This window comes from Siniperca chuatsi, linkage group LG5, assembly GCF_020085105.1.
Source record: "Siniperca chuatsi isolate FFG_IHB_CAS linkage group LG5, ASM2008510v1, whole genome shotgun sequence".
NCBI classification, from domain to species: Eukaryota; Metazoa; Chordata; class Actinopteri; order Centrarchiformes; family Sinipercidae; genus Siniperca; species Siniperca chuatsi.
Window position 1 is genome coordinate 6111320 of NC_058046.1, and position 17119 is coordinate 6128438.

Genomic DNA, 17119 nt, shown 5'->3' on the forward strand with positions numbered 1-17119 from the left:
AAATTGTAAAGCTGTATGGTTCTTTATTTTATGACTGATTTGGGAGACTTGATGCAGTTTTTCCCACCCCTGCAGGTTCTGTGCAGAGCCTTTTGGTGCCTTGGAGAGGTTGTGAGCAGCAACAATGTGGTGCTGTGTGGAACCCTCTCTGTGCGTCACTTGAGTACAGGTCCCAGCAGACCTCCTCAGTGCGCTCAGACAGACAGACAGGTCCAACACCTCAGAAGACGGAAACGCTCTCCTGCGCTGACTCTTCTTCTCTTTCTTTAAAACGGACCTTTCAAACTGCAGCTTCGGACAGACAGATAAGGGGAACGGTGGCCGGTGGTCTGTGCGTAACGGAGGCAAAGGGGCTGCTGCTTGTTCGTAACGGTCGGTAAAAGTATAACAGTTCGGTGACGGCGGAACAGCCAATGAACATAAATGGTGCGTCGTGACGCAACAGGGCCCCGTTGATAAGGAGCGGAGACTCCAACCGGGACCTGAGAAGGAGGAACGGCGGTTTTGGGGGGCCACCAAACAGTCGCCTATCATCATTCAACGTAAAGCCAACTCCTCCTATTCTGCTGTTACGCACATGTATGCAGCCTCCTTGGCAAAAGACAAAACATTAACTAAACAGACCACCGTAAAGAAAACTGCTTCTCCCAGACAGCCGGCGGGATTTTATAAAGCAAAGGCTGTGTGTTTTGTTTTTTTTTTCTCTCTGCAAAGCAAAAGTAGTTTGAGCGACATAAATCAGCAGCTGTAAACATCAACTTGGACTGTTGAACCTGGAGGAGGGGAGGAAGCCTTTCTCTCAGGCTCCTTGTTAGCTTTTTTGGACATATCTTTTTTTGTTCTTTCTGACTGTGGGATGCAGTAGAGGGCTGCTACCCAGCTTTGGCAGTGCCAATTGTCCAGAGTTACTTATTGTTCTGCAGAAAGGAGGGAGAAATTTGCCAATGCCTTGCAGACTGTCGAAATCCTGAAATATTACTCCCGGCGAGGAGGAGGCATCGGTGCTGAGACCCATGCAGCGGGGGCTTCTGTAGTTGGTATGTTTATTCACCGTAAATGGAAAAGAAAATATAAAAAGAGCAACTGGTAATAACAAAGAAATAATATCATACCTGATTGTAAAATAGATTCCAGTAAGAGAACCGGAATCTGTACGGTTATTTACGAATTAGCCTAATCATATCTTATTAATAATGAGAGCTGCAGAGATTCAAATGACGGTTTCCATTGGCAGATGAGACGTAGTGTGGAGAACACGTGTCCAATTTTTCCCTCATATTTTTTCCTCCCTGATCTGGATTTCTCACTTGTCACGGCAAGAAAGGAAAACCTAAAAAAGCGAGAATTTTGAGTGGCATTATTGCGCAGGGTTTTGCCTCTGATGGACATCTTGGCTTGCAGATCCGAAGAGAACAGTTATAATATCCTCCCCTCTGCGGCAACGATGCTTTTCCATGGCCTCCCTGGAGGCGACGTGCACGGTGTGGTGGAAGAAATGGACCGGAGAGGAAAGAGCGAGTCAGCAGCCATCAGCTCAGCCATCGATATGGGGGAATCAGAGACGGTAGGAGAGATTCATTTGGCCCTCTCGGCTTGTTAGCGCAGGCAGCATGGCAGCCTGGAAACATGTGACAGTGGCTGCACTCCTACAGCTCCAAGCACTTTGATTTAGCTCTGAACGCTTTTTCCTTTCAATTCACACAGAAACACCGTCCAACAAATGTCCCAGCTTATTACTTAGTTGTTTTAAACGCTTCTCAGGCCGACAAACTTCCTCCAAAAGGCCCAAACATTCTGATTTCTTCAGCCAGTGTTTAATCTAAAACTTCTTTAAGTCCCAGCAAAGCTTCAACTAAACGGAACCAGAGCTGAACAAGCTACACAATTATTCAAGGAACAAAATGATTACATTTGTTCTTAGAATTCAGCTATTTATTTCTTTAAATGTGCCTTTTAATATGCGTCCAAATCACACGTTAAACATGGACAACCACAGAGCATGTTCAAACTAGATTTCAAATGGTTCGCAAACAAAAATAAAAGATCTTTTTGCACAGACAAATTAGCTCGAACATTAACAGCAAAACCAAAGTGAAAGTTTTTATTCGAATTTGAAAAACAGACATGCAGCGTTAGATTGTTTCTATTTTCTATTTTGTAAACAGTCATTTCAATTCAATAAAAACGCAGAAATCTAATGATTAGAAACTAATAATCCTTATATGCGCTGCAGTAAAAACAAAACAAGAGAAGATGGGATAGAGAAAATATTCCCTTTAATTCAGCTTCCATCTTCATTTGCAAATTCTTTGTGGAGGGTATGTGTATGTGTGTATTTTGTAGGCCTCTGGAAATGACAGTCCTCTATCATAAACCTTTGTTTGTTATCGTACCTTTAATTAACATTATCATCATTATTATTTTTAGTATTATTATTAGGAAAATTAACAGCACAGGTATTACTGATGTCCTCCACCAAAAATAACTTCGTAATAATAATTCCATAAGACCATACACAGCGTGTTAATGGCTCTTAATAGTTTCTTTAAGTAAAATTACTTTAGTTGTATTTTTTTTTCTTTTAATCTGCTCCTATAGGCTGGTACTTTAAGAAATATTACAATAATGGCCTCATCGTTCCTTATATAGTCTCCTGTGGTAGCAGTGTGATTCATAGTATTCATAGCAGAGTATTTATAGCCTACAATTTAATTTCATGTAGCAAAAATATTCCTATAATGTTTTTAATTGCTTACATTGTGGTCGTAGAAGGGATTTTGTATTCTCCTTTTCTTACTGAATTGCATCTTTCAACCCACAATTGTATTTTAATATCATTATAATATTCATGTGTAGTGGGCTATTATTTAGGTTGTGGAGATGAAAATACATGTTTAAACCTCTGCAATATTTCAGTATAATATTTCTATAATCCTCTAATATGTGACTGGTGGCCCTCTGTAGTGAGGATGAGCTTGTATCCGATGCTACTATTAGAATATTCTTAAGATTTAGCGAATAGACTCAATAGTCTTTTAACTTTCTAGGATTTTATAGTAGGCCTATTTTATTTCCTCTCCCATGTTAGAATGACTTAATGTTAGTCTATCCGGATGGTTTCACTTGTATTTCTTCCAACATCGTGTCCTGACGCTGTGTCCTCGTGCCTCTCTCCGTGTTGACCTGCAGTCCATGCCGTGCATGACCAGCGAGCGTGTGGCTCTGTGCGCGGGCTGCGGCAGGAAGATCGCGGACCGCTACTACCTGCTGGCCGTGGACAAACAGTGGCACATGCGCTGCCTCAAGTGCTGCGAGTGCAAACTCAACTTGGAGTCTGAGCTCACCTGCTTCAGCAAGGACGGCAGCATCTACTGCAAGGAGGACTACTACAGGTAGGAGGGCGCACAGGGCCTGGAGAGCCACAGTCCATCCTGAAAGCAGCGTTTAGGATTTTTAAGTGACTATTTAGGATTCATAGAGCAAACTGTGTGTTTCTAATCATGGTAATTGTGATTGATCTCATTAAGTTAAACACCACACATGACCAGGGATGGAATATTTTAAAATAATCTACAATGCGTCAATAAAATCGGTTTATCTTGATCTGGTTCTCAAAATTCAGTTTTATTTCAGAACAAAAGGCGTGCAGAGTATTTCCCTCTCAACGCTTCAGTCCTGATAATAGGGGTTTGTAAAAACTGATGCTGACATTTTGGCACTGATGACAGCTAATATTTTGTGCCATAATATACTATCTATATTTTACTGTTTTCATGCCAGGTAGTTCCATTATATTCACGTGTTTCTCTCAGCAAATGACAGGGAAGCTTTGGGAAACATTGGCTCTTTGAATAACGAGTTTTTCTTAAATTAGAAACGTGAATTTATCAGAATTCCGTGTCAGGTTTTGTTTAAACCCCCAACAATCGGCATACCTGGCTAATATCAATTTTAAAATAAATTCCAATAGCGGCAAATCGATGCAGCCTATCTGTCTAACTTTAAGGTTTCATGTGAATTCACCTCATTAGTGGGCAGGGAAAGTTAATGCACTGTTTTTAAGCGCGTAAAAGTTCGGGTGCTTGCATATAAGAACGCACCACAGGCAGTTTGTCCAGCCTGCCCCACACTAACACAGCAGCAGGCCTGCCAGGCTCCCTGTCCAGCCGCTGATGAGGTTTCTGTGTTGTCCGCAGAAGATTTTCGGTGCAGAGATGCGCTCGGTGCCACCTGGGAATCTCAGCTTCGGAGATGGTGATGCGGGCCCGGGACCTGGTCTACCACCTCAACTGCTTCACCTGCACCACCTGCAGCAAGATGCTCACCACCGGGGACCACTTTGGCATGAAGGACAGTCTGGTGTACTGTCGGCTGCACTTTGAGACTCTCATCCAGGGAGAATATCAGACACATTTTAACCACGCGGACGTTGTCCCGCACAAAGGCCTGGGCCCGGCAAACACGCTCGGACTATCCTACTTCAACGGCGTGGGGACAGTGCAGAAAGGTCGGCCCAGGAAGAGGAAAAGTCCCGGGCCCGGGGCTGAGCTGGCTGCGTATAACGCAGGTAAGAAGGACATTTATAAAGACGTTCAAAAACAACGATGTTCAGCTATTGACGAGGATGCTGTGGTTAATAAAATGTAGGCGGAGTTAAGAAAAAGCTACAGTGCTTTTATAAAATGCATATAACGTATTTCGTGCTTTCTCTTGTTTTGATGCTGGTTTTACCTAAAAAAAAATATATTTTAGATCTGAAACGTAGAAAAAGAAAAGTAAAAAAAAAAATAAAAATAAAAAACCCAAAACAAATAATCGCCTTTTGTAAACTAAATCCTGCTCTACAGTTCTAATGAACAGCCACACAGCGTGAATACGAGCTGATTAAGACTGAAATGCTTCATCAATGAAAAATCTTTTTAACATTCCTGTATGGGCTTATATTGTGCCCGTGCTATCCTCTGTTTATCATACAAAACTATAATACTAAAGCATATCCCTTGCCGTTTAATATTCCGATAACATTTCGATATGGAGTTTAAAATGAGTTTATCATAACTTTACCACAGTGACATAACGGTAGACCCTAACAAGCCATGACATGATGTCACTATAATATTTGTTTATAGTCTCTTTGGGGATCAAAGAGACGTATTGTGCTAAATATTGAGTTTATTGCGACCTTACTGCATTGTTTTAATTTTTCGTTAACGTTCCTATAATCTTGTTGGAAGTTAGTTGTGTTTATAATGATTTTGACATGAGTAGCACTTTGTGCTATTTGTGTTGAGGCCAAACATTGTGCAGGAATAAGTCTGAATACAAACTAACTAACTAACTAACTACAGTGGGAGGGTTGTCAATAAAGTCAGGCCTCTACCATCATTTTCAAGTGAATACATTTAGGCCATAGTTTCATTTATTGCAAACAGTTTTAAGCTTAACTTTTCATACAGCTTCATATAGATTTCATTAGGTAAATGTGCTGTGACAGTCTAACAATTCTTAACAAAAATGTGCATGTAGTCAAGATTTTTCTAAATGATAATCTTAAAAAAGAATCAGTTTTAATTGTTGTTGGGTTTTTTTGTCATGTTTCAGTTTAGTCAATCTGTTATGAAAAAAAAGACCGTTTTTTCCATGTCCTCTTTGGGGGATTAAAAGAAAAGTTTTTTGATGTTCCGGCTTTTGCTTTCGCCCTTTTCCACTTGTCAGGCTCCATAGACGTCTACAGACCCTAACACCCCCCCCCCCCCCCACCCAACCACACACACACACCACTCACACACACCACTCACCACCACACACACACTACTGGAGCATTTTTGAATTGGGACCGGGCCAAACTGGGTGTTTACCAGAGAGATCAATGTGATTTGATGAGTTATTCACTGGAAGAGAGAGCAGGGAATACAAGAACCTTCTAACAGCAGAACTTTCTAGCTAGAATCTAAGTTTTTGATGCTTTGACTTTGGTTAATTAACCTTCCAATTATTCACATAAAAAGCAAGTTGATTACAAACTAAACATTGTGTCGGAATCTAAGACCAGTCATAGAAACAGTAACAAAACAAGTTTTTCTGTTGTGATTTTATATCTCTCAGTTTTGTTGATTCTCATTTCTCTAAACTTTTTAACAGTTCAGTCAGTTAAGTTTAAATAAGCTGCAACAAGTGAAATAATTATACCACTAGTTTCTAATACAAATAAGCTTATTTTCTTTCTTTTCCTTCTGGATCAAGTGATTTGTCCTTGAAACAAGAAGGATCACTTTCTTTATTTCAAGATGCTGCCACTTTTTTGAAAAAAAAAAAATCAGTGGAATTCATGATACAAATGAAGCTGCTCTAAAAATACATCAAATGATTTTACCTATTAGTGATGGACTAAGAAAATACAGTCTTTTACAGAATACAGACATTTTAAGAACACAAGATTTAATATTATAAAGAGTACGGTCTAGACCTGCTCTATAGGAAAAGTGCAATGAGATCACTTCTGTTATGAATTGGCGCTATATAAATAAAACTGAATTGAATTGAAGATTTCATCATGAAGCTAAAAAGCAGAAAGGAAGCCTAATTTCAGAGTAAGACATTCTTACTGTGAAGAAAAAACACCCTAGCTTTTTTCATTGTGGGTATTTAGTAAATAAACTGAAGAAAATGAATTTGAAGCAGAATCAGGACGAGAGTGAAGAGGCAGTGCGCCCTCTTCTGTTTCCAGCCAGAAACAACATCAAAGCTTCACCTGAACACTCACATGAGAACATGTGGGGACCTGGAGCAGCCTGCAGCTCTGAGATGGTATTAACACTGTGAATAAGACGCTCTGTATGAAGACAAGGAGACAAGCAGGAAACAGGCTGCTTTTTGTTAAAATGCTGCAGCATATGCTTTGGCCAGAAAGCAGCATTTGTTCTGCCTGGTGTGTATGGGCTAATTAAGTGAAGTGTTATTCTGATGGTTTTCACTCACTTCATATTCATCATTTGCAGCGTTCTGATATTGAACACGAACTGTTATGCATGTAGCAACACTTTGAATGTTGCCAAGAAATTTGCAGGCTGGGACAAATACATGTGTGTTGTGTTGTGTGTGTGTGTGTGTGTGTGTGTGTGTGTGTGTGTGTGTGTTTGCTGAAGCCAGGCTAGCACCTCCTCCGAGGAAAGAAAGACATGTAGACAGGAACAGACAGACAGACGAGTTGCAGGGAGGAAGAGGATCTGCAGCTGGAAGAAACAGCTGTCAGGTCACAGTGTCACCTTGGATCAGATTGATTTTATGGATTTAAATGAAGAAAAGAAATATAGATTGAAGTTTCAAATTTTTTTTAACAAGTTAAAAAGCAAGCTGGATAGTAACAAAAACATTATATAACAATGCTAAAAAAAAAAAAAAATTAACAACAACATTTCAGCCTCAATCACTTTCTTTCTTTCTTAATGTGGGGATTTTTTTTCTCTCCTTAAGCTCCACATTCAATATATTGCACCTAAACATTTGCATTGCCTACTGTCTTTGCTCATACACATTGTTGTCTGGGCTTCATGTGGGGAGAGTTTCAGGAGATTTCTTGATTTTCTTGGGAGATTAATTGATTTTCCTTCACTGTATTAAAAATAAGTACACTAAAAAGATTTAAAATATTATAGAAATATAAGAATATAATTTCTATTAATGCATTTGGAGCTGCTTCTAGCTGAAATGGAATACTCTTTGATCACTGGGGTCATGAAAATACTGGGACCTAAAAATGGGCTCAGAAAAAGAAGGAAAACCCTACAGTGTTCAATGTAACCAGCCGATCAAAAGTAAAGGACTAACAGACAAATCAAAATGATGAAGATTAGTGATTGGATCAGAGTTCCCTCTGTCTAACCAGCCCTTCTCTCCTGTTCCCTGTTGGCCCACAGCGCTGAGCTGCAACGAGAACGATGGTGAGCCCATGGACCGGGACTCTCAGTACAGCTCCAGTCAGAAGACCAAGCGCATGCGAACGTCATTCAAGCACCACCAACTGAGGACCATGAAGTCCTACTTCGCTATCAACCACAACCCAGACGCCAAGGACCTCAAGCAGCTCGCCCAGAAGACCGGCCTCACCAAGCGCGTCTTACAGGTAACCGCAGCAGCCTTTCACTTCCGATGAGACCATGGTTTTCTTTACTTAGGGGAGAAGGTCACAAGTGCCAACAGGGGTGAAGGAATTTAACTTGTTTCCAATGCAAATCAGCCTGCTTCCAAGTGTAAAATATATGAAGTGAGGTTTTCCTGAAAGAAGCCAAATCAGCTGCTTTATTTTAAGATATACTGTTTTTCGTTCCAGTGAAATTCTTGGAAGACTTTCAGGAAACTACAAACAATTTTCTTGCTTTCTTTTCTTTCCTTTTATTTATTCTCATTTAAATAAAAACACAATATAAAATAATTAATTTAATTAGAAATTAAGATTATTAAGAAAATAATTTAAAAAGCTGCATTGAAAAGAAGTAGAGTTTCTAATTTCCTCTAGGAAAAACAAACTTTTAAAAGTCAGTATGTGTGTTCATATTGGAATGCAAAATTACCTGGAAATGAAAGAAAGCCATAAAAAACTAAATGTAATCTATTTCAGTGGACTATGTGATGTTATGGTGAGGACCGAGGGATGAAAAGCAAAAAGCTCTGTAGTACATGCGAAGAAAGAGAAAGCACAACAGAGCGTTTGATTTCCACAAAAGACGACAGCAAATTATCTTGGGGACTGAGAAGAAGAAAAATGAGACAAAAAGGTTTCTGAATCAAAATTTTCTGCAAAGGAAAAAAAAAATCATCCCGCTGCTTTAATTAACGCTAGCAGAAAACAAAGCAGTCATTTTGCTTTGATGCGAGTTTTCATCCCGCTGCCTGTTTCCCATGGCTCCATCACGATTCCAGCGCTAACACGCTCTAACACATGGCTCAGCTCAGACCGCCGCCTCACTCACCACATCTCAGATACTACTTTTTATTATTTAAAAAGAGAGCCAAGATTAAGTGTAAAGAATTTAAATGCAAAAATGAGGGACATTGAGGAGCAGGATGCTTATTCCAAAATTGGGGTGCAGGGCCTTCTTGAATGGGTTCACGGGGTCCTCAGCAAAATGAGGAAGAAACCATTAATTTCATTGCCACTGCAAATATGAGAATAATGACTGAACTCATAGCTGCTTTTCCTTATACACACTATAGACAGGTCCATTATTATCTTTTCACAGTATCAACGGAAACAGGAAGCCAAAGCTCTTTATTTTCATATGGAAACATAAAAGATATGGTTTTATTTTTCTGTGGCTACCACTGCATTTTCTCTATGACTAGTCATAAAAAGTAAAGGCTTTTGTTACTTTTGTACACAGTAGAAGAGCGCCCTGGCTTTGTGTTTTTAAGTGTTCTTTTGTCCTTATCTCCAGTCTGAGCATCTGCTAACAGACTTTAAATAGACACGAGGAGATGCTCACTGGTGTGTGCTCTTAACTAATAGCAAATGGAGGGAATGGGATGTGGTGGCAGTGGAGATAATGTGGGTCTGCTTGGGGTTCTGTGACGTCAAAATATTTCAAGGACCATATCAGTATTTGTTTTGCAAATAATATTATAAAGAGTACGGTCTAGACCTGCTCTATAGGAAAAGTGCAATGAGATAACTTCTGTTATGAATTGGCGCTCTCTATATAAAATTGAATTGAATTGAATTGAATATTTTGGCCCTTTTGTTGCAAACTTTCTCAAGTCCTCAAAACTCAAAAATACGTAACTTTGCATTGCCTTTAAAAATGTCCCATATGAGTTTTTTTCTGATCTGACATCCCTATCAGCAGGACAACGCCATTTGTCAGTGCTTTCCGAAACTGTTACAAAGATTATTCAAATGACAAAAAAGGTCTTGGTTTGGGTTAGAGAAAGATCATGATTGGGGTTAAAATACATTAAAGCTGCATTAACAAGTTTTTTGGCTACTTGAAGGCAGAACCCACTATACACATTTGACATATTATGACCATATAAAGTTGATTTGGCTAATGCATTGACAAACAGTTGTTTATTTACTCATCTAGCATATACAGAGCAACATTAGCATTCATTTGAAGTTGTGTTTCTGGTGACTTGGTGAATGTAAGGCCAATGTTCACTCTGAGTATTATTCCTGAGAAAATACCTGTCTCTTTAGCTGCTAAATGCTCCACTATGTTCACCAGCTAGTCACTAACTTTGTCTGTCTGCTGTTTGGTGCTGAGCATTTAGTGTACAGTGGGTGTATCAGAGCTTTTTCGCTGAAAACAACCCTTATGAGAGCAGTGAGAGTGAACCAAAACCAAAACAACAAGCTACAAGACAGTAAAATGCTCCGGGGAGCTGCGGGGAACTGCAGATTTGGGAGATAATTCTCTGTAGGTTCATCATTATGACTGACTCCTTTCACATTACATAACCATTTGAGCCATTGTTCATATAAAATATTGAATAGTGCAGCTTTAAGGTTAAGGATTGACCCTGGTCATGGTTAAAGGATACCAACATTGACTGTAGGAAGAAGACAGAAAACAGAAAACAAACAGTGATCTATGTCAAGTTGGACCCATCCATCCACCCTGTCCTTCTCCTTATGACATAGCTGCTAACATCCTTGTCAGGAAAACATAAAGATACGATTTATATAAGCATTTGAACAAATCACTGATGCTGAGACTTAAAACATGCTTGAAATACAGTAGGTAATCCATCAGAGTGCGCGTCATGTCTGCTTTTATTAGTGTCACTTTTATTATTGTTGTGTGGTGATGCAGTTGTAAGTGTGGACTGAGTTGAAAATCCTACATTTTATTAGCATGCTGCAAAAACTGACAGATGCGATGTTCTGCGTGTTCATTGTGACAAATTAAATTTCTATAAGAAAGTGTGTTTAATCTGTATGAAAATTGACTGAAATCAATACCTGGTAGAAGGAAAATCTAATAGTATGCTTTAGAAAATGGTTGGCAGTGTTGTCAAGTATAAATGATTTGTAGTTACTGGGCTCAAATATGCAAAAGCACAGGTGTGGTAAATTAACCAACAAGTATTGAACAAAGTAGGGCGGTGGTATTTGTGAGATATCCACTATCCAGGCCCGGTTCCAAAACAAAATTACTTAGGATGCATCTAAAATTAGTGGGGGTGCACTTGTAGCTACAGTACAGGCTGGCAACAGCAATGAAAAATGTGTTGTTACTTTTCAGCGACAGTTTGCTTTATTTGCAATGGTTCCTCAAAGCATCATATGTCTCACAATTACATTCCAAGACAGATCCAGTGTCCTTTCTCTCCCAGAAAGAGTTGGATTTCAGTCTTAGGACCAGAATAAAATCAGTTTTACTTCTGTTTAGAGTTCATTCAGCTTGACAGATATCAAACATAGCTAATGAACAATTCCAGATACATAACACATTTTGCAGTGTCTATCTCAGATCACACTTTCACTCACTATGACCACTACTTTTTCATTACAACACATTATACAAGCATTATACTGGCTTTTATACTTATACTAGTTTGCTATTGTTGACAGCCATTCATAGCATACATATGAATATGTATAAGCACCTGAGAAGACAGAAGCAGGTGAGTCCATATTCTAAACACATTCAACACAGAATGAAACTTAGACTTCAAGCAAACAAAACAATCTAGTGATATCAAGTTAAATAAGAACTTAGCCTTTGCTTTTTCTTGGCCAAAGTTAGGTTAGGGTAACATTAAAAACTTAGCTTCACAAGTCTAAACTGAAGCAACTTGAACTGTATCACTCACTGTATTTACAAAGAAAATATGACTAGGTTGATTCGCATATACTAAACATTGTGCCAAAATATTAACAATAATGTTGCTGTCGGTGAGTGTATTTGCTAAAGAAAAACCCAGCACGCTCAGTTTTAATATCATTTAGCAACAAAACTGTGACAACAAAACAACGTTATGCTCTGAGGGAACATTACTAAGTTTTTTTCATGTTGGTTTTGAGAGGCTATGCATGCCCACTAACCTGGAAAAAGTTGTAAACAGTAGTAAGTAAATATACAGTGTGTCGTTCCTTTTCAGCAACAGTTTGCTTTATGAGTCAGAACGGCACCTGCATGACAGTGATGCGCATACGACTAATGCACATATGTTATTTAATTACTGTTTGGCGAATAGCGTAAGTTGCATTACAATTGTTTCTTTTTAAATTACATTATTATCATTTGTTATTTATTATTTATTATTCAAATTTCAACTGAGGGTGCAAAATATTAAACTGAGGATGCAATGCATGCTTTTATACCCTCGTAGAACTGGGCCTGCCGCTACCGTCTACCTAATGAATTTTGTTTGTGGTGCTTACAGCACTGAAAAATTACATTTATATACAGTAATTCAACACCAACGTGTCTTTTGAGAAACATATCCTGGTTACTCTTGATAATCCACAGACCTTGCAGTGGACAGTTATCATTGGAAGTTCCATTAAGCATTAGTTAACTTTAGTGGATCAGTTCCCCTGTAGTAACAGGATTTATTTTGTTATTGTATTTCTGTAGGTCTGGTTCCAAAATGCTCGGGCCAAGTTCAGGAGGAACCTGCTGCGGCAGGAGAGCACCGGGGTTGACAAGGCATCTGACGGCTCCACACTGCAGGGCGGGACGCCTTCGGGCCCAGCCTCGGAGATCTCCAACGCCTCCATGAGCCCCTCCAGCACCCCCACCACCCTGACAGACTTGACCAACCCCACCATGCCCACCGTCACCTCCGTGCTCACCTCGGTGCCGGGTGGCATGGACGTCCACGAGTGCCGGAGCCCGTCACAGACCACGCTGACCAGCCTCTTCTGATGGACGGAGCCCTTCACCACAGCCTCACCCCTACCCCTTCCCCCCTCACCTGCTCCACCCTCCTGGATCTAAAACTGAGCACTGTTGACTCCTTCGAACATTAAACGGATTAGAAAAGAGAAGGTAATGGAAACATAAAAAAAAGATTTAATTTCACTCTGAGCCCATTAGAGACTATTTGCATAGTGAGGCGGCCAAGCCTTACAGATGGAACAGTTGTTGTTATTTTGATGTTGTTGTCTTGTTGAGAACTGAGGAGACTTGATTTGCATTTTTCAATGTTTACAGGAAGAGACTGCGGGGGAAAAAACTGCTTAATTTTTGGAAATTAATTTTTTCCAGCACAGTATTTATGTTGTTGTACAAGAGTCACTGTTAGAAGGATTGTAAAAAATTCTTTTTTTTGAAAATATGAGATTAAACACAGGTTACAATATCCTACGACTGCCATGTGCCTTACGGTCCATTTTATCTTAACTGCTGTTCTCATAAGTTGACCATGATCAGACACGAATGATTTGAGAGAGTATAGGAGTAATGACCTCCATTGCTTGTGCGTGTGTGTATGTGTGTGTGTTATGGTTAGTTCCTCTTTGTGTTTCTGTGTCTGCACATGTTGTACAAGCTAATTATTCACTTAGTCATGTTCTTGATCTTAACTTTTATACCTGCTAGAATCATCTTCCTCACTTTGTCAAAAATAGGATTTAAACAGAGCTAAAATCTGCGGTCATGTTTAAACATCAGCTATTCTTTTAGTTTAATGCACTAAGACGGTGTAGTCCCTCATTCGTCCAGGAGTGTTCCATCATAGAAAAGGTTTCAGTCATAGTCATCTGGACACTGTTTTCAGAATCAAGACGTTTCGGCTCCCATCTGGAAGTCATTCTCAATTGTGAAAATGGTCTGAGAACTCAGAAATTTAAGCTACTCTGTGTTACTTAACAACATCAAGACATCAAGACAAACGTCTTGATTCTGAAAACAGTGTCCAGATGACTACGACTGAAACCTTTTCTACGAGTTTAATGCATTGTTTGCCATACACAGGTCAGATAACAAAGAATTCTTACCTTTTCAACCCAGAAAGTGGGGTTCACCACATTACGATTTTTTTTAGCATGAATTGGCTATCAAATGCATTTTTTTTCAATTATTAAGATATTCTGTGTCTTTGAATAGTCATATGTGTCAAATTCCAAACATATGGGATAAAACAAACCAGTATTCAGAAATACCTCTTGATCTGATCTGAACTACATGTATGACTTTTTGAAGAAACATTTTCAGTGAGACCAAGCATATTCTCTCTGTGTTTTGACAGTGTATATGTTGTATGAAGGGCGTCAGTCCACTGATGAGGCTACGTTTTTTTAGATGTATGGTAAACCAGCAATAATCTACTATCCTGCTTTAGTTTAGTATCAATCACATTAAAATAAGCCAAACTTTACAGTTCTTCCCTGTTCACGGAAAATGTCAGTTTAGACGTGATATAATCTGAAACCTTTTTTTTCTGAAGCAAGTGAGAGATATCTACTGTTAGAAATATTTATTGTTAAGGTGCAACTCTTATTTATTTCTCTCAAGATATGGCAGAACATTCCACTGCTATCAAGTAGGGCTGTCACAATATCAAATTTTCACCACACGATTATCGTGGCCAAAAGAATTCACGATAACGATATTATCGCGATTTCTATAGACAATTTGAAAAAAAAAGAATAATGCAATCAGTCAAATTCATCTTTTTATCGCCACCTACTATGACAAAGCAAAAATGGAAAGAAATGGGAGAGTCGCTGGATTATTTACACGATATTATCATATGTGTATTATTAACATGATATCAATATTTCGTTTTTAAATATCACGGTTATCGTCAATACCGGTATATCGCGACACCCCTACTATCATGGTTATTTCAAAATATTTAAGAATATCTTTCATTAGCAGTGAAAATAAGTGGAATTATGTCATATTAATGACTGATTCTTAAACTTTTTCAAGGAATGTTGTCAAGGTGGATATTTTTATGTATGATAGAAAACACCTGTTGTGAATGGGAGGAGCGCTGCTGGTGAGACACACTGATTAGTCCCAGACTACTGTAATGATCCTGACTGAGCTACTTTTGCTCTGCTGCTTCTGCTCATTCTTATACACATCCTTGTTGTCCTCAGTTGTGTAAGAAATATAAACATTATCAATTATAACACTTTTCTTTTCAAAGATAATTTGTGCCTCCAAGTGCAAGTTTTCTTCATCGACTGATGTGTTCACACAGTACTGTATACACACAGTGCTGCATTGCTCTGACTGGTCAAAGGGATTAGTGGTACAGTGAGGCCTCTAAACCAGAGCTACTGGTGGAATGGCAGTTAAGTTCAGCCACCAAGAGGTTGGAGTGCACATATACAAATCCATCCTAGAACATGTCAACATATTTAAAATGAAATCCACTCTGCTTCTTGTGTTTTGACATTTGCATCCCTGCTCATAACCACTCATCTGTTAAATGCACATTTAGTTTTGTTTTGTTTTTTTATATTGGGATGGAAACGCTACACATTTTTCCCACTTGGGTGAGGTGAAGAAGTTGGTGTGTCAATACAGGAAAGGTCCGATAAAGTCTGATGGAGACAGATTTTTCTAACTAAAAATGATAAGATCTGCTTCAATTTCTTCTTCACCTATTTCTTTTTGTTCCATTTATTCTTCTACCTCTTCTTCTTTTATTACTGGCAATGTACCGCCGCATTAGTATAATTATACCACCCATCGTTACATGCCTCCACTCCACTAAAAACCCCCAAAATGAAAAAGAAAAACATGGCAGCAGACAAAAACCACCACAGACATTCACTTCCTTGAAGGGAACGAATCACATTTTGTTTAGTTGACTTTTTTGGTGAATTTGCTTGAAATTTGGATAGAAATTTGGAACATTTGGATAGAAATATACTCAAAACGTACTCAAATGTAAACAACTTAGTTAACTGTATGTTTTGCATTTGCATGTATTGTTCACTCACATTCTCTAGGATATGGATTACAGGCCTACTGGGCACAGGCCTAGGGGAGCCTTCTCATTTCTCGGTGAAAAGTCACAGGGCTCAGTCAAAAATAGGGGCATTTCTGACTGTGAAGTTATCTGATTGCACTTTTCATATAGAGCAGGTCTAGACCATACTCTTTATAATATTATTTACAGAGACCCAACAATTCCCACCGTGAGCAAGCACTTTGCGACAGTGGCATGGAAAAACTTCTGCCTCGAGGGAAAGAGAGAGAGAGAGAGAGATGGGGGAAGGGGGGAGAGAGCAGGAGGAAAGAGAACAGTAGCACAGTAGTTCCACATAGACATTCCACATAATAGTAATGGCAATGGTAATAATAATAATAGAAATAATAATTATAACAATAATAAGACTAATGATAATAATTGTAGTAGTGATTGTCGAGCAGGAACATAGGGGAAGTAGGTGACCTGCAATAATAGATCCAGACTCTGCAGCTCCGGAGGCAGAAATACCTGCTGAAAGCGACAGAAGGAGAGAGGAGAGAGAGACGAGAAAACACAAAACTACGGGAGAGAGAATATATTGAGTTAGTAACATGCATTAATGGGTTAAGAGTGCGTACAGATGGAGAGGGAGAGAGGAGCTCAGTGCATCATGGGAAGTCTCCAGGCAGTCTAGCCCTACAGCAGCATAGTTTAACATCAGAAAATCCCACGTTTGTATGTCCTTAAGGCATGCTTGAAGTTTAGCTAACAAAGGTCCCTGGCTGAAATCAAAACCAAGTCCTCTGCCAATACCAAATTTAATCCAATATTTAGTTTGATCATATTTACTACTGCACGGTGCAGACTTAAGCTTCAGCTACAGTAATGCTGCATTAAAAGTGGTCAAGCAATTAAAATATGTTTGAAAGCCAAGTAGCTCTGCTGAAAGGAAATATAACCTAATTCACAGTTTTCCTTTAATGGATTCCTGTAATATTTTGTATGGCACCCTATAGTATTTTGTATTTGTGGAGGGGAGTGTCAGTGTGGCTATGGCAGAATGCTTCACTTCACTCACTTCACCTTTAATGGCCATGCTACCAGAGTTGGAAGAATTTATTTTTGGTAAAGCATGGAAAAAAATGCTCAGTACACAGTCTCAGTAGCACAATATATAGACAGACATAACATATGACACAATAAGTAATAATTACAATATTCCTAGACAATGGAGAGCTGCATG

The 17119-nt window shown here is 39.1% G+C and overlaps 1 protein-coding gene across 3 annotated transcripts; it reads left to right on the forward strand.

Moving 5' to 3' along the window:
- The first annotated feature begins 223 nt into the window (after window positions 1-223).
- Window positions 224-13310, forward strand: lhx2b (LIM homeobox 2b). 3 transcript variants are annotated; one of them, XM_044197010.1, is made up of 6 exons: window positions 227-1037; window positions 1402-1564; window positions 3190-3392; window positions 4197-4567; window positions 7917-8122; window positions 12579-13310. In XM_044197010.1, the coding sequence occupies exons 2-6, from the start codon at window positions 1445-1447 to the stop codon at window positions 12867-12869; spliced, it is 1191 nt and encodes a 396-aa protein (XP_044052945.1). In that variant the 5' UTR covers window positions 227-1037; window positions 1402-1444; the 3' UTR covers window positions 12870-13310. The 3 variants fall into 3 exon arrangements, with proteins under 3 accessions (XP_044052944.1, XP_044052945.1, XP_044052943.1); XM_044197009.1 differs by having other exon boundaries at window positions 224-1564; window positions 4200-4567; XM_044197008.1 differs by having other exon boundaries at window positions 227-1564.
- Window positions 13311-17119: the final 3809 nt, after the last annotated feature.